At 41.2% G+C, this 26,090-nt stretch overlaps 1 protein-coding gene and 1 pseudogene across 3 annotated transcripts in view; both read right to left on the bottom strand.

Moving 5' to 3' along the window:
* Positions 1 to 26,090, bottom strand: part of G3BP1 (G3BP stress granule assembly factor 1) — a 40,688-nt gene that overhangs the window by 4,624 nt on the left and 9,974 nt on the right. For 2 of the 3 annotated variants that reach the window (XM_066344021.1, XM_066344020.1), the window contains exons 2-11: positions 19,635 to 19,747; positions 15,176 to 15,257; positions 14,029 to 14,202; positions 9,835 to 9,925; positions 8,394 to 8,487; positions 6,172 to 6,373; positions 2,732 to 2,833; positions 2,422 to 2,533; positions 2,099 to 2,227; positions 1,463 to 1,572 (exon numbers count right to left, since the gene is read on the bottom strand). In XM_066344021.1, coding sequence (XP_066200118.1) covers positions 1,463 to 1,572; positions 2,099 to 2,227; positions 2,422 to 2,533; positions 2,732 to 2,833; positions 6,172 to 6,373; positions 8,394 to 8,487; positions 9,835 to 9,925; positions 14,029 to 14,202; positions 15,176 to 15,257; positions 19,635 to 19,729 — 1,191 coding nt within the window. In that variant the 5' untranslated portion in view covers positions 19,730 to 19,747. The remainder of the gene's footprint in view (positions 1 to 1,462; positions 1,573 to 2,098; positions 2,228 to 2,421; positions 2,534 to 2,731; positions 2,834 to 6,171; positions 6,374 to 8,393; positions 8,488 to 9,834; positions 9,926 to 14,028; positions 14,203 to 15,175; positions 15,258 to 19,634; positions 19,748 to 26,090) is intronic. The other variant, XM_066344022.1, reaches the window with a different exon arrangement.
* LOC136377747 (U4 spliceosomal RNA) lies at positions 12,554 to 12,670 on the bottom strand (annotated as a pseudogene).

Raw genomic sequence — 26,090 nt, 5'->3', positions numbered from 1 at the left:
GAGGGAGTCTGTCTGCCTTTCCCCTCTTCTCACTTCAGAAAAATACCAAAAAACCAAAAAAATAGACAATTTTGTTATATAAATTTCACCTAAATTTTTTTTAAATGGAGTTTTTAAGATCCCACACCCATCTCAGTATATTAACAATTATTTACCCCTTTGTACTTCTCTACTATTAACACAAGAAGTGTTTCTTGCTAATGAAAGACATGGGAGAAAAACGTTCCTAAGGAACTACACAGTAAAAGGATTCTGACCCTACATATCCCTCCGTAATTAGACTAACAGTAATGTGTACTGATTGGAGAGAGAGCAAGGATGAGAAACAGAGTTGTTACACTTTAAAAAAAATTTTTTTTAATTTACTGGTTCCAGAGATAGACATTGATTTGTTGCTCCACCCATCCACTCACTCATTGCATTCATTGGCCCAGGTTGAACCCACACCTTGGTGTATGGGGACGACGCTCTAAACAACTGAGCTACCCAGCCGGGGCCCAGACTAACAGTAATGTTAGTAAGTGGTTCCAAGCCCTGGCCAGATAACTCAGTTGGTTAGAGTACTGTCCTGATAAGTCAAGTTGCAGTATCAATCCCCCATCAGGGCACATATAAGAATCAACCAATGATGCATAAATAAGTGACACAACAAATAGATGTTTCTCTGTCTCTCTTCCTTTCTCTCACTAAAAATTTTTAACAATATATTTAAAGAGGGACAAATATAAGGTGATGAACAATGATGTGACTTTGGGTAATGTGGGTATACAACAGAATCAACAGTTCAAATGCTATAGAAATGTTTGCCTGAAACCTATGTACTCTTATTTATCAATGTCACCTTGTTCAAATTCATTTTCTAAATAAAATTTAAAAAAATGTTTTTTAATGTTTATTTTATTGATCTTAGAGAGGAAGATCAGGTATGTGCCCTGACCAGGAATCAAATCAGCAAACTTCTGGGCTTCAGGACAATACTCTAACCAACTGAGCTATCCAGCCAGGGTTTAAAAAAAACTTTAAATGGAAAATTAAAAGTGCTTCCAGGTCTGGTGATTACAAACTGAGACAATCTATAGAATGAAAGAAGCTCCTCATTATTATATAACCCAGGCAGCTCTGGGCGAACAGGCTCTTAGGATGGTTATCCTAGCTAATAGGAACATTGTATTTCATGTTCACCACCAAGAAAAAGAATTTGCATAAAGCTCAGTGCACTGGTAACTATTAGTTATTTCATTATCATTCACTTATTTAATAACTAAGTTACATTTAGACAGAAGCTTTGTTTTTCTGAACTCCCAGGCAGTTCTTCTGATACTAATGGTTGAACATAATTAAATATACTACCCAAACATAGTGGAATAATTGCATTTTACATTTAAAACATAGTTATAAAAATGAATATTCAAAGAGCCAATATATGTATTTTTTTTTAAAACCAAGATGAAAAACTACTTACCCTGTTGCTAAGGACCTTTTGAACAGGCTCAGAATCATCAAATACAACGAAACCAAAATTGGGTAACTTCCCACCACTGTTAATGCGCAGCTCCACCACATTCCCATAATCTGCAAGTGAAATACAAAGTCTCAAAAAACTTTTGTAAACATTACATGCACACTATTCAACATGACATGGCAATAGAGCGCTTGAAATGTGGCTAGTCCAAAACAGGATGTACCACAAGTGTAACGATACATGACTTCCAAGACTGAGTATACAGTATACCATCTCTAATATGGTATACAGAAACATGTATACCATCTCTAATATGTTTCTTACAGGCTGAAATGATGGTTTAGAGCAGGGGTCTCAAACTCAGCTCAGCATGTGGGCCGCAGAGCAAGATCACAGCCGTTCGGCGGGCCGCACTAGGTCTACAAAAGGCAACTGTTACGCAACACTTTTCTTGAACTTCGTGGATTAGTCTGCGGGCCGCACAAAATTGTTGGTGGGCCGCATGCGGCCTGCGGGCCGCGAGTTTGAGACCCCTGGTTTAGAGTCACTGTGCTAAATGATAATAGGTGGCTCATCTTCTATTTCTACTGGGTAGTGAAGCATCAGATGAATCTAGTGTTAAACTCAATCACCTACTTTGAAAGAAATCTTTAAGCTCTGATTTGTCCACCTCATGAGGCAGGTTGCCAATGAAGAGCTGGTGACTATCAGGGTGTCTCACAATTCTTCGGGGTTCAACATCACCTTGCTCACCAGCCTCACGAACTGAAGAGAAAACAAAACAGCAATGAAAGACAAAGACACCTTTCAGTGACTATTGTTTTTCTCTCTACTCTAAATAAAAATAACGCCAACTCCACAATTTCTTAATTTTAGTTAACAAACATCAAGCACCACACCCCAAACAAGCTCACTTCAAAATCCCCTAAACTAGGAAAGTCACCCTTCTGAGCTCTTACTTGGTCTTGGTCCCCTCTGGGGAGGAATATTTATTCGTTGTTCTCGAACTCTTTGATCCCGCTGAGTTCTCTGCGGTGGAATCTGAGATTCAGGCTTAGACTCTGGGCGAGGCTGAAAAGTTTATGTTAACTTTTGTGTAAAAAGAAAGCAAGCTTACTTTTTTCTTGTGAAATGTCTTAGCTAATAATAAGGTTTAAACTAGAAAATACAAGTGAAGGCGTCTACGGCCATACCACCCTGAACGCGCCCGATCTCGTCAGAAAATACAAGTGAAAGTGCCTTAATATATAAGCTTACTTAGAAACTCACCTGTGAAGCTGGTACTTTAACAACATGAGGTGGTATTCCAGTAACTGGAACAGCTCCACTGGGTGGAAGGTTCTTACTAGTCACCGATGCCCAGGAAAATGTCTAAGGTAATATAACACCAACACCAGCTGGTTACACCATACATCAAAACAACATAAAGGTTATCAAGCTCTAACTTCTGGTACATAACATATGCATCACATTTTCATAGGCAGGATGGAGTTGATAAGTATCTTAGGAGTCCTTCCTCCTCTACTTACAAACTTAGTACTGAAATTTCTTAGGACTGCTATGATACTGTGGGCAAAAACAAGGGTCACATACTAAATCTGACAAGCTCAGGGGAGGCCATGGCAGCCTCACAAACTCAAGAGACTGAGAGTGCCTGACCAGGTGGTGGCACAGTGGATAGAGCGTGGGACTGGGATGCGGAAGGACCCAGGTTCGAGACCCCAGGATAGCCAGCTTGAGCATGGGCTCATCTGGCTTGAGCAAAAAAGCTCACTAGCATGGACCCAAGGCCACTGGCTCGAGCCGGGGGTTACTCAGTCTGCTGAAGGCCCACGGTCATGGCACATATGAGAAAGCAATCAATGAACAACTACGGTGTTGCAACGAAAAACTGATGATTGATGCTTCTCATCTCCGTTCCTGTCTGTCTGTCCCTATCTATCCCTCTATCTGACTCTCTGTCCCTGTAAAAAAATAAAAATTAAAAAAAAAAAAAAAGAGAACTAGAGTAACCACATAGGATAATCTGAAATGAAAAGTTTCTAACCAGAAAATGGCAGGTAGTCATGTTCTAAGCCGGTATCTTCCCTAACAAGGTCAGTCTTCACCTTAACTGAGCCTGTCTGTTGGCTTTTTCTGCATCTAAGATAACGTACCTAATAACATCTCTTTGAAATATCAAAGCACAGCCACTAGAGCAGAGACCACAAATCCCCTCACTGCTGTTATTATTTAGCTATCCTACACCCACACATGTAGAAGTATGTGTCTATTCAGTTTACTTTGTATCCAAGGCCAGGGATTTCCCTTTGCTTTCTCCTGCCTCCCTAATCTCTCACCAATGTTACACCCTAAGTCTTCCCCTTTGATTCTAATGTATAAAATAAGTGGTGAAACTGCCTTCCTCTGGAGCCTTTTCTCAAGCCATTGAGATTTTGCTTCCCAGCAATTGTCATCAGGTTGGCTCAAATAAACAATTCTTTAAAAAGTCTAGTATTTTGGGGTTTTTTTAAATGTTCATTTTGATTTTAGAGAGAGAAGAAGGGAGAGGGGGAGAGAGACAGAGACAAGAACATCAATCTGCTCCTGTCTGTGCCCTGACCGGTGATCAAACCGGCAACCCCTGCGCTTCGGGACAGTGCTCTAACCACCCGAGCTCTGGCCAGGACGCTCTGGTTTTATACATTGACAACACAAACACTGATCCAATTACACCAACTTTAGAATTACCTTAAATACCTTTTGAATCCATATCAAAATCACCAACTGCTGTTTGTTTTTTTTAGCTTTTTTCCCCCTTTTTTACAAATGCTTGTGTAGAGGGGTGACCTTCACTAGATCGCAATGAGGGAACAGCTCAGCTCTGTAGAAAACCCCGACCCAAAAACAGGTCTGAATGGGTTAGCACCAGGTTCCCCACGAACGTGCATTGCATGATAGGCCTGTTAGTTCACTCTAAATTATCTTCTTTCCATCTCCACCGCCATGGCCCTAATCCAAATATCATTACCTCTCTCCAGTAGTATTACTATGATAATCACCTATATCTACACTTAATCCAGCCAACCTACTTTTCTGCCCACAAGCTAAAGTCATCAGTTTCTTTCCTACTCAATTCCTAGCTAAAGGGGAGACCAAGAACCCTATCCATTATACAGTTAGGTACCATACTTAGAACAATTCCTACCACCTAGACACTTGAATTAACTGTCAGACACACATAAATGATATTTTAAGAACCTTGACGCCCCCCCCCCCCCGATAAAAACCACCCAAAAACATATTTCTTCAGAGTATCAAAAATAAAGGTTCTGTGAATTCAATTAACATCATCTTGATGTGACTTAGGAGTAACTGAAAAGCTGCAAATTTTTGAAATAAGGTATTCTGATTACAAAAGAAGTTACATTTCAGCAATTTGTTTCTACTCCTAGTCTAAAGTTAGCCTCAATTAGATTTCAGAGAAAAAGGCAGGAGAGTCTGTTATGTCATATTATTATTATTTTTATCTTATTTTTTACAGAGACAGAGAGTGAGTCAGAGAGAGGGAAAGACAGGGACAGACAGACAGGAACGGAGAGAGATGAGAAGCATCAATCATTAGTTTTTCATTGCGCATTGCAACACCTTAGTTGTTCACTGATTGCTTTCTCATATGTGCCTTGACCACGGGCCTTCAGCAGACCGAGTAACCCCTTGCTGGAGCCAGCGACTTTGGGTTCAAGTTGGTGGGCTTTTGCTCAAACCAGATGAGCCCACGCTCAAGCTGGCGACCTCGGGGTCTCGAACCTGGGTCCTTCTGCATCCCAGTCCGACGCTCTATCCACTGCGCCACTGCCTGGTCAGGCTCATATTATTTTTTAAAGATACGTTTACAATTTGTTCATCATAACAAGCATGTAATAATTTGCAATTTAAAAGATGAAATATTAAAAAGATGAGGGGTTGCTGATATGGTGATAAAACAGCATCAGGAATTTCTGGTCTAAAAAGTATTCGAGTTTCAGCCCTGGCTGGGCAGTTCAGCTGGTCAAGACCGTCATCCAACATGCTGAGGTTGCGGGTTCAGTCCCCGGTCAGGACATATACAAGAATCAACCAACGGCCTGACCAGGAGGTGGCGCAGTGGATAGAGCATCAGACTGGGATGCAGAGGACCAAGGTTCGAGACCCCGAGGTCGCCAGCTTGAGGGCGGGCTCATCTGGTTTGAGCACAAGCCCACGAGCTTGAATCCAAGGTCGCTGGCTCCAGCAAGGGGTTACTTGGTCTGCTGAAGGCCCACGGTCAAGGCACATATGAGAAAGCAATCAATGAACAACTAAGGTGTCGCAACGAAAAACTAATCTCTCTCCCTTCCTGTCTGTCTGTCCCTGTCTATCCCTCTCTCTGACTCACTCTCTGTCTCTGTAAAAAATAAAAAAAATTAAAAAAAATAAAAAAGAATCAACCAACGACAGCATGAATAAGTGGAACAACAAACCAATGTTGATGTCTCTCTCTAATCAATTTTTCTTAGAGGGGGAAAAAATTATTTTTTATTTCATAAAGCAATATGCCATCTTCTTAGCTGAGGCATGGCTCAATATGTAAGCTATTTCCCTGAGCCACCAATATAAAACTATACCAAAAGAAGTTCACCCAAGCAATCATAAAGAAGAGAGATTTTAAAATAAACTAGAACTAGAATAAGAACGCAGACGCTGCGCACCCTCAAGTCCTCCTGCGCCGTCTGCGCGACGTCGGCAGGGGCGGGGGAGGCGCTCTTCTGCGCGTCCTCGGGAGCAGCCTCCTCCAGCACAGGCTCGCACTTCTCCTCTGGGATCTCAGGTACAGGCTCCTGCTCTGGCTCTGGCTCAGGATCAGGCTCTGGTTCAGCAGCAGGTTCTTCTAAGTGTTCTTCCAAGTCATTGCTTTCACAGGAAAATTTGAGAAATATCATTCAGCCTCCACTGATTTAGCAAAAATTCCCAGGTATTTATTAATTACCTGGACCCAAAACAGATCTAAGAAATAAATGTCCAAGTATTAAAACAAGACAACATTTTAGAAAAGCACTCATGAGCGAATCTTTCCAGTTAGATTGGTTCAATTCTCATAAGCAAATGCATCAAAATGGATCAAAATGAACAAAACCAGTTTCTCAGAATCCCCAAATTATTATAATTTACCTATCACACATCAGAAAACTCTTAACAGGCTGTGAGAAAAAAGGGCAGTTCAGTTGTTCAAAAGGTAGTTAGCGGCCTGACCTGTGGTAGCGCAGTGGGATAAAGAGTCGACCTGGAACACTGAGGTTGCCGATTCGAAACCTTGGGCTTGCCTGGTCCAGGCACATATGGGAGTTGATGCTTCCTGCTCCTCGACCTTCTCTCTCTCTCTCTCTCTCTTTCTCTCTCTCTCTCCCCTCTCTCTCTCCCCTCTCTCTCTCTCAAAATCAATAAATAAAATATAAAAAAAAGAAAAAGAAAAAAAGGTAGTTTGCTCTGCAAGATGAAAAGTTCTAGAGCCCAACCGGGCGGTGATGCAGTGGATAGAGCATCGGACTGGGATGTGGAGGACCCAGGTTCAAAACGACCAGGTCGCTGGCTTGAGCGCAGGCTCACCAGCTTGAGCCCAAGATCATGGGTTTGAGCAAGGGGTCACTCGGTCTGCTGTAGCCCCCAGGTCAAGGCACATATGAGAAAGCAATCAATGAACAACTAAGGTGCCACAAGGAAGAATTGATGCTTCTCATCTCTTTCCCTTCCTGTCTGTCTGTCCCTCTCCCTCACACACACACACACAGTTCTAGAGATGTGTTGTACAACCATGTGCATATAGTTAACACTACTTACAGTGTACTTAAAAATGGTTAACCCTTTGAGTAGTGCGTTTTTTTCATGCTTGCTGACCCAGGAGTGAGTTTTTTTTTTCAAAACATGAAATTAGTTCTAGTTCCAGTTTTAATAACTTAAAATCATGTTTGTTTGATAACCAACTTATGGAAACAAGAAGAACATACATTTGCCTTTTTTAATGTTGGCTTACACATTTTTAAAATAAATCGATCGTACTCTGGATGGTCAGGAGGCACGAGGACGTACATAAACATTCGTACTACTCAAAGGGTTAAGAAGGTAAATTTTGTAATGTGGTTTTACCACCAAAAAACAACAAAACAAAAAAAACCCTCTTATAATAAATAGGAGAAAAAAGACATTAGCTATGATTCAGAATAATAGTTCTTAAACTTCCATATAAATCAGTTTGGTACAGCTGCAGATATTTATCTGTCCCCTGAAATTTTAATTCAGTAGGTTTGTGGAGCAACAAATCATTTTCAACCAGCAACCCAAGTGAGTGCTGTGATTAGTTCGTCAGTGCACCTTGAGAAACATTTGGAAATATCCTTTAACCACTAAACAGTAACATTACTGGTATCACATGGCAACAAATAAATACTGTATCAAACACATTTCTGTTCTGGCTGCAGAATAAAAGAAAACACCTAAGATACAGCCTCACATTTATAGCCTGAATTAATTAATGAAATTCTTTACTACTACAAATCACATCTGAATTTCTATCGATTTATGTCTGACCTCTAAATAAGTCCTTGTACACTTTAAATCCCCACCCCTACAAAGCACTCAATGCAGTGGCTTCATGTCTTAATTACTTGGTAAAATATTCCACCCAGAAAAAAACTAAACCAAGAAAGCAACTGGTGGGTACTATATATTTAAGTAGTTCTCCTAGTACAAACTATATTAAACACATTATAGATTTTTGGAAGCTCAAAATTACAAAAACAAATAAATTAATTAAATAAAATAAAAACTTTCTTTTGGGAAATTATTATTTTCTGAGATAATTCTGAGAATATGTGATTGCTCTCCAATAAAGGGAAAGACCAGGCAGCTCTAGACAGATGGACAAAGTTTTCCTTACCTGACAGGCTGATCATAGAAAGTTCCAGAATCATCAGGTGCCACCTCAGGTGTCTGCTGTCTTTCTTCAGGTTCCTCAACTTCTTCCTCGGATTCTAAATGAGAAAAGAAATTTAAAGTAATTTGTGCTTACTTAATTCACAAATATAATCACTTTTACAATGTTCATCATAATAAAAAAGGCAACAAAATAAGAGAAGCAGATATATATTTAAAAAGAAAGTAAGGCAATTCAGCCTTGGCTAGTTGGCTCAGTGGTAGAGCATCAGCCTAGCATATAGATGTCCTGGGTTTGATTCCTGGTCAGGGCACACAGGAGAGGCTACCCCAACCTACCCCATCTCTTTCCCTCCCACAGCCATGGCTTGGTTGGTTCAATTGAGTTGGCTCCCTGCACTGAGGATGGCTCTGTGGCCTCTGCCTCAGGCACTAAAAATAGCTCAGCTGCTGAGCAACTGAGCAATGGGCCCCACGTGGGCAGAGCATTGCCCCATGGGGGCTTGCCAGGTGGATCCTGGTCGAATCCCTATAGAGGCACATATGGAAATATGTCTCTCTGCTTTCCCTCCTCTCACTCAATAAAAAAAAAAAATAGAAAAAGAAAAAGAAAGAAAGAAAAAGAAAGGAAAGGAAAAGAAAAGAGAGGAAAAGGAAAAGAAAATAAGGCAATTTGGTAATCACAGCATAGGCTTTAAGGACAGAATTAAGGCAACTGTAGTGTCAGGTTAAGAGCACAGAATCTGAGGTTATATTGCTAGAAATCCAATACAGGCCCTACTACCTAACAATATAAAATCATGCAAATTAGTTATTAGTATTGTAATGCTCTAATCTGTTTAATGGGAATGGTACCGTAAGTACTTATCTATAAGGCTGTTGTACTACAGAATAAATACAAAGCAGTTAGAACCATCTCAGCCATACAAGAATTGTTCTCAGACAATTCTCCATGGGTCTCTTGTGTTTTCACACATCTTACAATTGACACAGTGACTACCCTTTGTTTCAGACTATCTTTTAAGAATATTTATTTACATAACAACCTTGGAAAATATCTTCTTCAAGAGCAAAGAATAGGCATGTTTACTGCCCATTCTAAATGATTTAGGTTTCCTAAACTTAAGGTTCCATTCTTATAATGCATGCCATTGCCATGCAGGTATCATTTAGACATCAATGTCCTGTGGGAACTGACAAAAAATGCTACTATTTTTGCTATAATAACCTGTCTACTTCTGCCTTAGCAGTTTTATGTCTTCTACCAATATCCATGAAGTAGACTAACCTGTTTGCTTCAAACAGGTTAAAAACTTAGGCCTTCATATATCTTGACAATGAAAAGTTCTTAATGAAGAATAAACAGTATAATAAAAACATTCAAGAAACCCATATTCTCTTCAGGTCAATTAATACCATCAAAAAAATTTAAGCAAGTAACTTACCCTCCTGAGGCTCGGTGACAAAGCCACCAAAGACCTCATCTTGGTATCTGAAGATATCATTGTGAACATAGAACTTATTTGCAACAGAGCCCTGCAATGCCAACAGAAAGTTTTTACTTATTCAGCAGACTTTTAAAACACCAAATCACCTTGCACCAGCAGTTTTCAACTGAGGGCATTACTGCCCTCCTTCCCCCACCCGGAGCCAAGCAAGCATTTCAGTTTTCGCACTGGGGAATGCAACTGACAACCGCTGAGCAGAGGGCAGGACAAGGCACAGCATCCTTCAATGCATGGGGACAGCCAGCCACAACACAGACTCCCTTGGCCCAAAATAGTAATAGTGCCCAGGTTGAAAGACCCTGCTCCACATATGGCTATTAGAAACTACACTTAAACACCACCGGATGGGCCCTGGCTGGTTGGCTCAGTGGTAGAGCGTCGGCCTGGCGTGCAGGAGTCCCGGGTTTGATTCCCGGCCAGGGCACACAGGAGAAGTGCCCATCTGCTTCTCCACCCCTCTCCCTCTCCTTCCTCTCTGTCTCTCTCTTCCCCTCCCGCAGCCAGGGCTCCATTGGAGCAAAGTTGGCCTGGGCGCTGGGGGTGGCTCTATGGCCTCTGCCTCAGGCGCTAGAATGGCTCTGGTCCCGCCCCAGATGGGCAGAACATCGCCCCCTGGTGGGCATGCCGGGTGGATCCCGGTCAGGCGCATGCGGGAGTCTATCTGACTGCCTCCCCATTTCCAACTTCAGAAAAATACAAACACCACCAGATGGATACCTGAAAAATTAATATAGCTCTAAGTATATAAGATGCCACAGTCTACACCTCAAATCATTTCTTGAGCAACTGATAACCTATTGTCAACTGCAGCAAATATTTTAAATTCCTGAATCTGTATCTAATACTATTGATACAAGGACTCAAAGGTGGTAGCTGAAATACTAGCCTACACCACCAGGCCTGCAGTGGCGCAGTAGATAAAAAGTCGACCTGGAATGCTGAGGTCACCAGTTCAAAACCCCAGGCTTGCCAGGACAAGGCACTTAAGCAACTACAACTCCAAGTTGATGCTTCCCATTCCTCACCTCCCCCCTTCTCTCTTTCTCTCCTTTCTAAAACTCAATAAATAAAATCTTAAAAAAAAAAATTAATACACTCAAGTCTAAATCCAACTACGTCCACTACTATTCTGCTAAACTACTAGTCTGCCCTTGCCAAATAGCTCAGTTGGTTAGAGTATCATCCCAAAGCACAGGGGTTGCCGGTTCAAACCCTTCTCAGGGCACAGACAGAAATGGATTAATGTTCCCCTCCCCTTTTTTCTCTCTCTAAAATCAACAAAATAAACATAAATAGGAAAGAAACTTCTAAGACTGTTTCCTCATCTATAAAAATGGATACCAACATATACCTTAGAGCAGGGGTCCCCAAACTTTTTACACAGGGGGCCAGTTCACTGTCCCTCAGACCATTGGAGGGCCGGACTAAAAAAAAAAACTATGAACAAATCACTATGCACACTGCACATATCTTATTTTAAAGTAAAAAAACAAAATGGGAACGAATACAATATTTAAAATAAAGAACAAGTAAATTTAAATCAACAAACTGACCAGTATTTCAATGGGAACTATGCTGTTCTCACTGACCACCAATGAAAGAGGTGCCCTTTCCAGAAGTGTGGCGGGGGCCGGATAAATGGCCTCAGGGGGCCACATGTGGCCCGCGGGCTGTAGTTTGGGGACCCCTGCCTTAGAGCTTTGAGTATTAGATGAGATAGTAATAATGCACCAAACTAAGTGATGTTAGATTTTCCCTTTCATACCCTCCATAACCCCGTGCACATTTAGAAGTCCAGCTACAATTTTACATTGCAGATGTAAAACTGTATTCTGGGCCTTCCTCTAAAAAGCATGACTAAAATGACCTCATGTCAGTTTTCAAAGACGACCGAATTATTTTATATTCAAACAGTAAAATATTAGGGGTTTTAGATTCACTATCCTAAACAGAAAATTATCTTAACAGTAATGCTAGAGAAAACAGTTAATCAGCAAGTCTTTACTGAGCTATTTCCACATGCTCACATGCAAATAGGCTTCCTGCTGTGGTTCAGTCTGGACTAGTTGGGAAAACAGTACCAATGCAATTATTCAACATAAATCTGTGGTCTATTCATGATAAGCATGACAACAAAAAGAACCAGGAATCCTTGAAGAAAACAGCCGATTTTGGGGCTGAGGTTATGGGGCGGAACAGAAGCAATGCAAAATGAGTCTAAAACATTGTGGGTGACAAGGTGACCAAGTACTCAAAAAAATACATGTATACACACACACACACACATATATACATATATATGTACACACACACATACACATAGATAGAAGCCAGCTTAAAAGGGTTCACACCACGGGCGCAGAGGATAGAGTGTCGGACTGGGATGCCGAGGACCCAGGTTCGAGACCCCGAGGTCGCCAGCTTGAGCGTGGGCTCATTTGGTTTGAGCAAAGTTCACCAGCTTAGACCCTAGGTCGCTGGCTTAAGCAAGGGGTCACTCGGTCTGCTGAAGGCCCACGGTCAAGACACATATGAGAAAGCAATCAATGAACTAAGGTGTCGCAATGTGCAACAAGAAACTAATGACTGATGCTTCTCATCTCTTTGTTCCTGTCTGTCTGTCCCTGTCTATCCCTCTCTCTGACTCTCTCTCTGTCTCTGTAAAAAAAAAGGGTTCACACCATTTCTGAGACATTTTAGAAAACATTTTCAATTATTAATAACCATGCCTCAGATAAACCTCATTGCTACAATATTGCCACTGCACAAAGCTATCTGTTTACAACATTTTAGACATCAGTGTAAAGTTAGCAATCATTAAATCCATTATATAAACAAAGACTCCACTAGTGATAACAGGAAAAAAAGGCAAAGTTCTTTACAGTACAATACCAACTAATAAATATAGAATGGCAGGATCAGAAAATCATCAATTATAACCATCAGAGGCTACAATCAAGTTGTTCCAGCAAGAATCATCAACGAATAAAAAAACTTGTAGATGTTTGATAAAGAACAGTGTTATTTACTGAGTCTCAAAGAATCACCTACAATTTACTTACTAAATAGAAAAGTAAAAATACTGCCTGACCAGGCGGTGACACAGTGGTTAGAGCAGACAGAGGGAACACGGAGGATCCAGGTTCGAAACCCTGAGCTCGCCAGCTTGAGCGTGGGCTCATCTGGTTTGAGGAAGGCTCACCAGCTTGAGCCCAAGGTCACTGGCTTGAGCAAGGGGTCACTCGGTCTGCTGTAGCCCCCCAGTCAAGGCACATAGGAGAAATTAATCAATTAACAACTAAGATGCCGCAACAAAGAATTGATGCTTCTCATCTCTCTCCTTTCCTGTCTTTCCCTATCTGTCCCTATCTGTCCCTCTCACACAAAAAAATAAATAAATAAAAAAATACTAACTTCACAGCAGCAAAACCTTTTGACCATTGCCTTAGCTAAATGATTAAGTTAACATCAGTAATAATAGGACTGAATGACATCAAGAGTGTCCCTAATGTGAGGCAATGAAAGACACATATGTGTACAACCTAAATCTAATCACAAGAACCAGACAATTCAAACTGAGGCACTTAAAAAGTAACTGGGTCATGCTCTTTCAAAATGGCAATGTCATGAAAACCAAAAGAAGAGACATCACAGCTATATACAACTTATATTCCTGGACTCAATCTTGAGCCGTGGGAATTACTATAAAGGACAGTACTGGGAAGATAACCCAAATTTAAATATGGACTACAGACTGATAACTGTATTACATCAACACTTCATGAATTTGATAATTGTACTCTGGTTACAGAGGAGAGTTTCTTATTCTCAGAAAATGCTCAGTCAAGTATCTGAGGAGATAGGCATGATATCTCCAACTTATTCTCAAATCGTTTGAAATTTAAAAGGATAGTTTTAACAGAAAAAATAATTATAAACGTATGGACAAGTGATTACAGTAGCACTAGGTAAGGAGTATGTGGGAGTTACTGCACTGTTACAACTTTTCTATAAATTTGAAATTTCAAAATGAATAGTTCTTAAAGAGATGCATACCATTCACTGTTTTTTTTTCAAAATGAATAGTTTTTAAAGAGATGCACGACCATTCATTGTTTCTTTTTTTCATACCTCAGGAGCAAGGACAAATGTCTGCATGAATCTCCTCAAAGCCTGGTTGTTATTAGAGAGCAACCCCATCACCTGGACCACTACACCATCATTCAGAGTGGCATGAGCATCAACATGGCGAATCTTTGTGTGGCAATTGGTGAAGTTTTGTGACATCACTTTCCTATGGATTTCCTAAGACACAGAGGCATGGGGTTAATTCCTAAAAATTTACATAATCTCCAACAAAAAAAATTAAAAAAAAAAACCCTCCCAACACAACACAGGTAGAGAATTTACATGTTTAAACTACACACCACACAGATCCAACTCTGATTTCATACACACACACACACACACACACACACACACACACACACACACTTATTTGAGCCAGACTGATGACACATCAGGGAGCAAGATCTCAAACGCTCCCTTAATTTGTCTCAATATAGTATATTCTTTGGGACCACCTCGAGCATTTTAAATATTGTCCCAAATAACATACCTGGCCCTGGCCGGTTGGCTCAGCAGTAGAGCATCGGCCTGGCGTGCGGGGGACCCGGGTTCGATTCCCGGCCAGGGCACACAGGAGAAGCGCCCATTTGCTTCTCCACCCCCCTCCCCTCCTTCCTCTCTGTCTCTCTCTTCCCCTCCCGCAGACAAGGCTCCATTGGAGCAAAGATGGCCCAGGCGCTGGGGATGGCTCCTTGGCCTCTGCCCCAGGCGCTAGAGTGGCTCTGGTCACAGCAGAGCGACGCCCCCTGGTGGGCAGAGTGTTGCCCCTGGTGGGCGTGCCGGGTGGATCCTGGTCGGGCGCATGCGGAAGTCTGTCTGACTGTCTCTCCCCATTTCTAGCTTCAGAAAAATACAAAAAGAAAAAAACAAATAACGTACCTAAAAATGTTTAACAGAAGAGTCTCATGCTAAAACCAATTATCTCTGAATACACAAAAACCTTCAGAATACATCATACAAAATGAGCAAATGCAACACCAAAGCATTTCAATAACTATCAGATTACCAAAGTTACTGAATACTTAAATTTCTAAAAAGTTGAGAAACTTGATCTTTAAATATCAGCAAATCCACTAAGCATCCATTTAATTCAATTCAATGAGTTATTTTCTAGCTGATTACCAGCCTACATAAAGCTGGGTTTGCTTACTTTCTGTCCATAGACCGCATCTGCAGGCTTTCCATTTGAGTCCAAACCCCCGTGGACATAAGAAGAGTTCTTCCCATAAAATCTGTAAAACAGGAATATCATTTAGTTGTCATCTTCAAGTAGCCCAAGACCAGGTTTATTTTTCATGTTTGGTATCTAACTGCCTCGATGGCAGATTCTTGGAGGCAGGAATGTCTTTCCTTCTCCATCTTTATATGTAATCACTGATCCATACTCCACATGTCAGTTAACGCTGCGGAAGGGGAATGGCTTTGGTCAATAAGGCAGAAGACTTACTTTACAAGTCACAACTTCCAGGTTTTAAGGTAGGATGATATCATGTTGGGAAGGAGCTTGTAGTTCATGTCAGGAAGACCACTTAAAATAAAACAAAAGTTCCTGTTTTCTCTCAAGAAGAAAGCAGGCAGTTTTGATATAGATGAGGACATTTATACTTGCCACAGACTTGGAGAGTCCTTTTGCATCTTAGAATGCATGTGGGGAATTCCCATTAAAACCCAACAACACATCATGCAGGTGGGGTTTAGCAGCAGTTTTTAATCACTTTTGCTGATGCAATGTAAGCTGCAGATTTGATTTCCCAAAGCTTTCCTTTTTCTCTATCCTCAATTGCTTTGTTTTCATTACAATACTATACTGAATCAGGAAAGCAAACCCAGGGTTAACCATGCTGTAAGAATTTTTCTTTTTTTTTTCTTTGTGGCAGAGACAGTGAGTCAGATAGAGGGACAGATAGGGACAGACAGGAAGGGAGGGAGATGAGAAACATCAATTCTTCATTGCGGCACCTTAGTTGTTCATTGATTTCTCATATGCGCCTTGACCAGGGGCTACAGCAGACCAAGTGACCCCTTGCTTGAGCCAGCGACCCTGGGCTCAAGCTGGTGAACTTTTGCTCAAACCAGATGAGCCCGCACTCAAGCTGGCGACCTCGGGGTCTCGAACCTGGGTCCTCTGCATCCCAGTCTGACACTCCACCAGTCTGACATCCACTGTACCACTGCCTGGTCAGGCTCTTTTTATTTTTATTCTTTTCTAAATTTGATTTCTAATGAGAGAGGAAGGGAGAGAAAGACAGGAAAACATCGATCTATTCCTGTATGTGCCCCGACCAGGTATCAAACCAGCAACCATTGTGCTTTGGGATGAAGTTCTAACCAACTGAGATATTTGGTCAGGGCTAAAGATTTTTTTTTTCTTCAATTTTTATTTACTGATTTTAGTGAGAGAGAGAAAGGGAGAGAAAGAGACAGAGAAACAGAAATATCAATCTGTTCCTGTATGTGCCCTGACTGAGAATTGAACCAGCAACCTCAGTGTTTCAGGACAACACTCTAAGCAACTGAGCTATCCAGTCAGGTCTAAGGATTTCTTGCTATCTGTACTCTGGGGAAACAATATTTCACAAATAAGCCATTTAATATCTGGACTCCACCTCCCCATCTCCTAAAAGGGGAAAGAACTGGGCCCACAAGACCCCAAGTATATCTTTTAATTGTTAGTTATTAAAAGGGGGGCATATCAGCCAGTGAAATCAGTTCACTGCTGCCTAAGCCACTTTTCATTATATCTAAGATGTACCTCAGAGATGAAATGTGGGAACAAAAAGATGTCTTATAATCAATAAATAACAATATTGACAAGAAATATCTGAATGTACTTAGTTTCTTCCAACTCCTGCTCCTTCTTAAATTCAAATTTACATAATTTCTAAGGGCACAGAATAAAATTTTGACCTAAAACACAACAAAAAGAAAAATAAACTTGAGACTTTTTCTATCACTAACAGTCAAATGAATACTAGCCATTTTTTTTATCTCCTTAGCATCTTGATCTGCAAAATGAGGTTAACTCTTGTACAATGTCTTACTAAAAAGATTTGGAAAAGATCAAGGTGAGTGTTTTTGGAAACTGTCAAGTCTTAAAGATAGAGAGATTTTCCATTTTCAGAATAAGGTTTCAAAGTGAATTTATAAAGGAACCCTCCTGCCTGACCTGAGGTAGTGGAGTGGATATAGCATCGACCTGGAACACTGAGGTCGCCAGTTCAAAACCCCAGGCTTGCCCTGTCAAGGCACATATGAGAAGCAACTACTACAAGCTGATGCCTTCCACTTCCCGCCCCCACGCTCCCTCCCTCTCTCTAATCAATAAACAAAAATCTTTAAAAACAAAAAAAAAGGTAACCCTATCACAGTCACTGTGGAAAACCCTATGGTGGTTCCTCAAGAAATTAAAACTAGAACCACCATGTGACCCAGTAATCCCTCTTCTGATTTATCTACCCAAGAAACTTGAAAACACTTATTTGTAAAGATTATTATGTACCACTGAGTTCTATGCAGCATTATTTACAATAGCTAAAACATAGAAACAACCTAAGTGTCCTTTGACAAATAATTGGATATACAAAATGTGGTATGTGCCCTAGCCAGGTGGTTCAGTGGTAGAGCATCGGCCTGGCAGCAGGAGTCCGGGTTCGATTCCTGGCCAGGGCACACAAGAGAAGCGCCCATCTGCTTCTCCACCTCTCCCCCTCTCCTTCCTCTCTGTCTCTCTCTTCCCCTCCCACAGCCAAGGTTCCATGGAGCAAAGCTGGCCCGGGCGCTGAGGATGGCTCCATGGCCTCTGCCTCAGGTGCTAGAATGGCTCTGGTTGCGACAGAGCGACCCCCCAGACGGGCAGAGCATCGTCCCCTGGTGGGCATGCCGGGTGGATCCCAGTCAGGCACATGCGGGGGAGTCTGTCTGCCTCCCAGTTTCCAACTTCAGAAAAAATAAATAAATAAATAAATAAATAAATAAAAACAAAATGTGGTATGTATGTATATACAGAGTAGAATACTATTCAGCCATAAAAATATAAAATACTGCCATCAACAGTAACATGAATGGATCTTGAAAGTATCATGCTAGGTGAAATAAGTCAGAAAGGAAAGGACAAGATCAGTATGATTTTACCCATATGTGGGATGTAACACAGAAAGCAACAAATGAACAAACTAACTCATAAAAACAAACAGAATGGTGGTTACCAGAGGGTAAGGGGAGTGGGAAGAAGATGGTAAAGTCAAATATATGGTAACAAAGGAGACTAGACTTTGGGTGGTAAGCACACAATGGAGTATACAGATATTGTACTATAAAGTCATACACCTGAAATTTACATAATGTTATTAACCAACATTACACCAATAAATTTAATTTTTAAAAACTTAATACAGTGTAAAAATTTATAATTTTTCCTTTGCATCTAATAACCATGTGTTGTTATCCAATATGCAAACTGGTCAAAGTATAGAGGAAAAATAATTCTTGTCCAGCAAATACATATTTTGGAATTTCTAAGAATTTTAACAAGTCCATATAAACAGACTTAAAAGACTTATGTATCATGCAGCACTGTTTATTAGGGAAAATAATGGAAGCAACTCATCAGGGGATTAAAATATGCTACATCTCTATAAAATAAAAACTTTGTGGATACTAAAATTAAAGTTAAATATGTATTACCCATGTAAAATGATCCCAGATAATCAAATAAAAATGCTAAGACAGTGAATTGAAATGTTTGCATATACATAGAAAAATTGTTAGCATGGTTTTACTTTCATTTTTATTTCATAATGTTTTAATCTATAACAAGCATGTGCAGTATCCACTAAAAAGATAACCCCAATTTTTTAAAGCACATCAACACAGGCCCTGGTGGTTTGCTCAGTGGTAGAGAGTCGGCCCAGCATGTGGAAGTCACAGATTCAATTCCTAGACAGGGCACGACAGGAGAAGCAACCACTTGTTTTTCCCCCACCCTTCTTGCTCTTTCTCTTCTCCTCCCACAGCCATCTCTAGACTGGTTCGAGCACATCAGCCCCGGCTACTGAGGATGGCTCAGTAGAGCCTCCACCTCAGGCGCTAAAAATAGCTCAGTTGCAATCATGACCCAAGATGGGCAGAGCATCAATCCCAGCCCCAGATGGGGGTTGCTGGGTGGACCCCACTAGGGGCACATGTGGAAGTCTATCTCCCTTCCTCTCATTTGAAAAAGAACAAAACTAAAAAAAAATAAAGCACATCAACACAAAAGTATGTTATTACAAAAATAGTCTTCAGTATTCAATACAATCTTACTAAAAAATTCATAACTCACCAAAAATGGCAAAACAAAAAACAAAAGCCAAAGCATGAATATTATACCTGTAAATACTCAAGCATTATTTTTCTGATAATATAGAAGTTTTAATTACTTAAGTCTAATTTTTAATAATATTTGTATATTCTATTCAAAATTCTATCATTTTAGCAACTATAATTTATTGGTACTTATACAAATCACTATTATACAACAACTCTACAGGTGTACAATGAATTAGAGGATCTCCAGGATAAGGACCCACATACTAAAACACAGCATCTGTTGCAGGAAGAACAACCTCTACCTGTGCAGCATGTCTGGGGCCTGGTTCAGCAGTGTGTAATACTGTCTCACGAATTCCCGCCCGACCAGCAGGGGACTAGGCTTCTCCATAACCATTGCTTTGGTCAATTCAACCTGGAAAAGGGAAGTTAAATACGTTCAAACAGAAAGATCAAGTACAAAAGAGAAAAACTGGCAAAGAAGAAGACAGTCATTTAGTTAAAACCAACTCAAAGTAAGACAAGATCTCTTGAGAAATTCTTGGTTTTAAAAAGAAATAACTATAGCCTGACCAGGCAGTGGCGCAGTGGATAGAGCATCAGACTGGGATGCGGAGGGCCCAGGTTCAAAACCTCAAGGTCGCCAGCTTAAGCGCGGGTTCATCTGGTTTGACAAGACTCACCAGCTTGAGCCCAAGGTTGCTGGCTTGAGTAAGGGGTCACTCACTCTGCTGTAGCCCCCCCCCCCTCCCCCGTCAAGGAACATATGAGAAAGCAATCAATGAACAGCTAAGGAGCTGCAACAAAGAATTGATGCTTCTCATCTCTCTCTCTTCCTGTCCCTCTATCCCTCTCTCTTTCTCTGTCTCTATCACCCCCCCCCCCAAAAAAAAAGGAAAAGAAAAAGAAAAAACTATAAAAAAAAAGCCCACAGCCTGACCAGGCAGTGGCACAGTGGATAGAGCATCAGACTGGGATGCGGAGGACCCAGGTTCAAGACCCCGAGGTCGCCAGCTTGAGAGCGGGCTCATCTGGTTTGAGCAAAAGCTCACCAGCTTGGGTCCAAGGTCACTGGCTTGAGCAAGGGGTTACTCAGTCTGCTGAAGGCCTGCGGTCAAGGCACATATGAGAAAGCAATCAATGAACAACTAAGGAGCCGCAATGAAAAACTGATGATTGATGCTTCTCATCTCTCTCCGTTCAAATTTACTGCAATCAGATAAATACTCGGAGAAAAATATCACTATGAAGAATTAATTCATCATTATGCCCAATATTCAATTTCCTTAAACTGAATATAAGAACCCCAAAGGTATGTATTTCTAAGATTCATCCTATCATAATTTTCCTAAGTTATTAAACCCAACTAAGAGTGTTCCAGTAAAATTACAAACATATACTTATTTATGAGATTATTCTGCTCACAAAAATTAGGGGATATTTCAAAATGAATATGAAGCTATAAAAATATCCCGTAATTTTGCCTGACCTGTGGTGGCACAGTGGATAAAGCATCAACCTGGAAACACTGAGGTTGCCGGTTCAAAACCCTGGCTTGCCTGGTCAAGGCACATATGGGAGTTGATGCTTCCTGCTCCTCCCCCTTCTCTCTCTCTCTCTCCTCCCCTCCCACCTCTCCAAAATAAAAATAAAATAAAAATAAAATAAAAAACAAAAAAAATATCCCCTAATTTTTATGAGCAGTATGTTATTTAAGGGTGATAAAATGAAACAATAAATATAACTTAGACATATAGGCACATACTATCACATTTGTAGTCAAACTAAGTCAGAGAAATATTTGTATCTTTAAAAACAAAACCACAGCCTGACCAGGCGGTGGTACGGCAGACAGAGCATCAGCCTAGGATGCTGAAGACCCAGGTTCAAAACCCCAAGGTCGCTCGCTGGCTTGAATGCGGGCTCATCTGGCTTGAGCGTGGATCACTGACATGATGCCATGGTCCCCGGCTTGAAGCCCAAGGTCACTGGCTTGAGCAAGGAATCGCTGGCTTGGCTTGAGTACCACCACCCCCACGCCCCTACCCCGTCAAGGCACATATAAGAAGCAATAAATGTACTTTAAAGTTACACAACTATAAATTCATGCTTCTCATCTCTCTCCCTTTCTGTCTCGCTCTCTCTCAAATAAAAAAAAGGAACTGCCTTATGACCCAGAGATTAGATTGCACTTCTCAGAATTTAGCCAAAGAAGCCCAAACACTAATTCAAAATAATATATGCACCCTTATGTTCATTGCAGCATTATTTACAATAGCCAAGATTTGGAAGCAGTCCAAGTGTCCATTAATAAATGGGTGAATAAAAAAACCGTGGTACAATTATAAAATGAAATACTATTTGGCAGTAAAAGAAGGAAATCTTACCCTTTTCGACAGCATGAATGGACCTGGAGAGCATGATGCTCAGTGAAACAAGCCAGTTAGAGAAAGGCAAATACCATGTGATTTGAACTAACAAGCAAAATAGAGACTGATTCATAGAGAGCAGGCTGACAGCTGTCAAAGACAGTAAAGTTAGGGAACTGGGGGGAGGGGGGACGGAAGACAGATTGAGCCAAAAAGGAAAAAAGAGAAAAAATTCACTGACATGGACAACAGTGTGGTGACTGCCAGAGGATGGGGGGGAAGTGGGAGGTGCTAAAATCACTATGGTGATAGATGGGAGATCAGACTTTGGGGGTGGAGAAGACAAAATACAATTAACAGATAATGTGTTGTAGAATTGTGCACCTGAAACCTAGATATAATTTTGTTAACCAATGTCACCCAAAAAAATTCAATGAAAAGAAAAAAAGAAAAAAGAAAAAGGAATGCAAGGTTTTTCCTAAATGTTACATTTCTTAAGAGTAGAAGAAAATGCCTGACCTGTGGTGGCGCAGTGGATAAAGCCTCGACCTGGAATGCTGAGGTTGCCAGTTCAAAACCCTGGGCTTGCCCGGTCAAGGCATATATGGGAGTTGATGCTTCCTGCTCCCCCCCCCCTTTCTTTCTCTCTCTCTCTCTCTTCTCTAAAATGAATAAATAAAATTTAAAAAAAAAAAAGAGTAGAAGAAATCATTTCTAAGTAATTTTCTAGTCCTAAAACTTAATAGTATCTGACATACAACAGGAAATAAGTTTTCTTTCACTCAACATTCTCACACAAAAGGAGGTGGTTAAAATTTTATATTAGCAAAATGAATTTCTCCCCATCCATTTGTCAGGTTGAACTGTCAAGGTTTGCAGAATTGAGATTATGATAGCAGGTACAACATTTGAATTAGTACAAATGGGTACTTTACCAGATCTGCAGACCACAGAACATCTCCGGGCTGTATTTATTTAGCATCAGGTGTGGGTAGCCCAATTTCAACTTTTCACACTGCAGAAAGTTTTCTGCCTGATGACTTTCTCCAACTCTGAAGGCAAAGGTCTCAGAGCTAATCATTCTCCTAAAAAATTCTTTTAAAAAATTGTACTTTTAAATTTGTCTTAAAACAAAGTATCTACCTACTATGCTTTTTTAAAAGATTTCATCAGAATATTTTCAGATGACATTTTTCAGTTTTAGAAAGGACTCTGCAAAAAAAAAAAAAAAGACTCTGCTTTTGGCTTATGATACTATAATTTTTCCAGTGGTATCACTTTGTGTTGGCTTTAGGATTCCTCAAAGCAAACAATGAAAGCATGATTAAGATAGTTTTCAATACAAAATAAAAGTCTGGCCCAGGGAGCCTGGCTGGTTGGAGCATTGTTCCAAGCACAGCGGTTGCAGGTTCGATTGCCGGTCGGCACGTACAAGAACAGTTCTATGTTCCTGTCTATCTCTCCACCCCATCCTACCTTGCTAAAATCAATCAATAAATTTTTTTTTTTTTAATTTGAGACAACAACCTGACCGGGCAGTGACGCAGTGGATAGAGCGTTGGACTGGGATGCGGAAGATCCAGGTTCGAGACCCCGAGGTCGCCAGCTTGAGCGAGAGCTCGTCTGGTTTAAACAAAGCTCACCAGCTTAGACCTAAGGTCGCTGGCTTAAGCAAGCAAGGGGTTACTCGGTCTGCTGAAGGACCACGGTCAAGGCATGTATGAGAAGGCAATCAATGAACAATTAAGGTGTTGTGCCTGACCAGGCAGTGGCACAGTGGATAGAGCCTTGGACTGGGATGCACAGGACCCAGGTTCGAGAACCTGAGGTCGCCCACTTGAGCGCCGGCTCCTCTGGTTTAAACAAAGCTCACCAGCTTGGACCCAAGGTCGCTGGCTTAAGCAAGCAAGGGGTTACTCGGTCTGCTGAAGGCCCGTGGTCAAGGCACATATGAGAAAGCAATCAATGAACAACTAAGGTGTCGCAATGAAAAACTGATAATTGATGCTTCTCATCTCTCTCCGTTCCTATCTGTCTGTCCCTATCTATCCCTCTCTCTGTCTCTGTAAATATCTTAAAAAAAATAAAATTAAAAAAAAAAAGTTTGAGACAACAGAAATTGGTTATTAGTTACCTAAAAGGAATGAAGAAGATAGTTTTTTTAATTTCTTACCTAACTTGTAAAGCAGTATCATCAATAAGAGCTAGTCTAGGCCTGACCTGTGGTGGTGAAGTGGGATAAAGCGTTGACCTGGAACACTGAGGTCGCCGGTTCCAAACCTTGGGCTTGCCTGGTCAAGGCACATATGGGAGTTGATGCTTCCTGCTCCTCCCCCTTCTCTCTCTCTCTGTCTCTCTCTCTCTCACTCCTCTCTCTCTAAAAAAATCAATAAATAAAATATTTAAAAAAAAAATAAGAGCTAGTCTAGAAAAACAAACACATGGAAATGCCGAGGATACCTCAGAGTAACGTAATCACTGATTTATTTTTGTTGGATTGACCCTGATATGAAATACTCTTTAATCTTTAAAATGTCTACACTTAGTCCCAAATTACTAGATTGCATGACAACTTTTAAGAAATGTCTCGCCCTGGCCAGTTGGCTCAGTGGTAGAGCGTCGGCCTGGCGTGCAGAAGTCCCGGGTTCGATTCCCGGCCAGGGCACACAGGAGAAGCGCCCATCTGCTTCTCCACCCCTCCCCCTCTCCTTCCTATCTGTCTCTCTCTTCCCCTCCCGCAGCCGAGGCTCCATTGGAGCAAAGATGGCCCGGGCGCTGGGGATGGCTCCTTGGCCTCTGCCCCAGGCGCTAGAGTGGCTCTGGTTGCAACAGAGTGACGCCCTGGAGGAGCAGAGCATCTCCCCCTGGTGGGCAGAGCGTTGCCCCCTGATGGGTGTGCCGGGTGGATCCCGGTCGGGCGCATGCAGGAGTCTGTCTGTCTCTCCCCGTTTCTAGCTTCAGAAAAATACAAAAAAAAAAAGTCTCATCAATAATTTTGCACAAGTTCACAGAGAAATGTTAAAGGTGCTTCCTCTAAAGAGCTATAAGCATTTATGTATGTTTTAAGAGCCAAAAAGCATGATAAAAACCAACCATAATCCATCTAAACTAATTTTTTTAAAGACTGATTTTATGTCTGACCAGGCGGTGGCGCAGTGTATAGACCATCAGACAGGGACGCAGAGGGTACAGGTTCAAAGCCTCGAGGTCGCCAGCCTGAGGGTGGGCTCGTCTGGTTTGAGCCCCCCCCCCCCCCCGTCAAGGCTCATATGAGAAAGTAATCAATGAACAACTAAGGTGCCTCAACGAAGAATTGATGCTCCTCATCTCTCTCCCTTCCTGTCTGTCCCTATCTCTGTCTCTGTCACAAAAAAAAAAAAAAAATTATTTACTTGAGAGAGAGAGAAAAGTGGGGGTGGGAGGAATAGGAAGCATCAACTTGTTGATCCTTGTATGTACCTTAACTGGGCAAGCCCAGGGTTTCTAACAGTCGACCTCAGCGTTGATACTTGATCCACACTGTGCTGCCACAGGTCAGGCACCTCAATTGTTTTTAATATTAGAGCTTACTGCCTGACCAGGTGGTGGCGCAGTGGATAGAGCGTCGGACTGGGATGCGGAAGGACCCAGGTTCGAGACCCCGAGTTCGCCAGCTTGAGCGCGGGCTCATCTGGCTTGAGCAAAAAGCTCACCAGCTTGGACCCAAGGTTGCTGGCTTAAGCAAGCAAGGGGTTACTCGGTCTGCTGAAGGCCCGCGGTCAAGGCACATATGAGAAAGCAATCAATGAACAACTAAGAAGTCGCAACGCGCAACAAAAAACTAATGATTGATGCTTCTCATCTCTCTCCATTCCTGTCTGTCTGTCCCTGTCTATCTCTGCCTCTGTAAAAAAAAAAAAGTAAAAAAAAAAAAAATATTAGAGCTTACTGTCTAACAAAATCTAAATATCAAAATGCTTTAATAATTCATGATATGTAAATGCCAGGTTAAAAGTTTTTCAAATGCAGCATCATATGATAAAAGGTTAGTATCCATAATGTGTACAGAACTCATACACATCGCTTAAAAAAAAACAACACTCAAGAGAAAAACAGGCCAAGGGAATAGAACAGGGATTTATCAGAAAAGTAAATGAGTAACAAATAAAAGATTAAATAACCACTAAAATGCAGATTAAACCTATCACTTCTCACAGGAGAGTCCCCCAAAGTACTGAAATAATACCGAATACTGGCAAGGAAGTCAGGAAAAGAGAACCTGCAACAATTGTTGAAAGGAGTGTCAACTGGTACAACCACAGTGGAGAACTATTCTGCAGTTAGCTAATAAAAGCAAGAACATTCTGATGAATCAATCTAGCAATTCTCTTCTAGATACATATACAAGAG

The sequence above is a fragment of the Saccopteryx leptura genome, chromosome 6 (assembly GCF_036850995.1).
Source record: "Saccopteryx leptura isolate mSacLep1 chromosome 6, mSacLep1_pri_phased_curated, whole genome shotgun sequence".
NCBI classification, from domain to species: Eukaryota; Metazoa; Chordata; class Mammalia; order Chiroptera; family Emballonuridae; genus Saccopteryx; species Saccopteryx leptura.
Note: the sequence above shows the minus strand (reverse complement) of the source record. Positions and strands in the feature narration are given on the sequence as shown.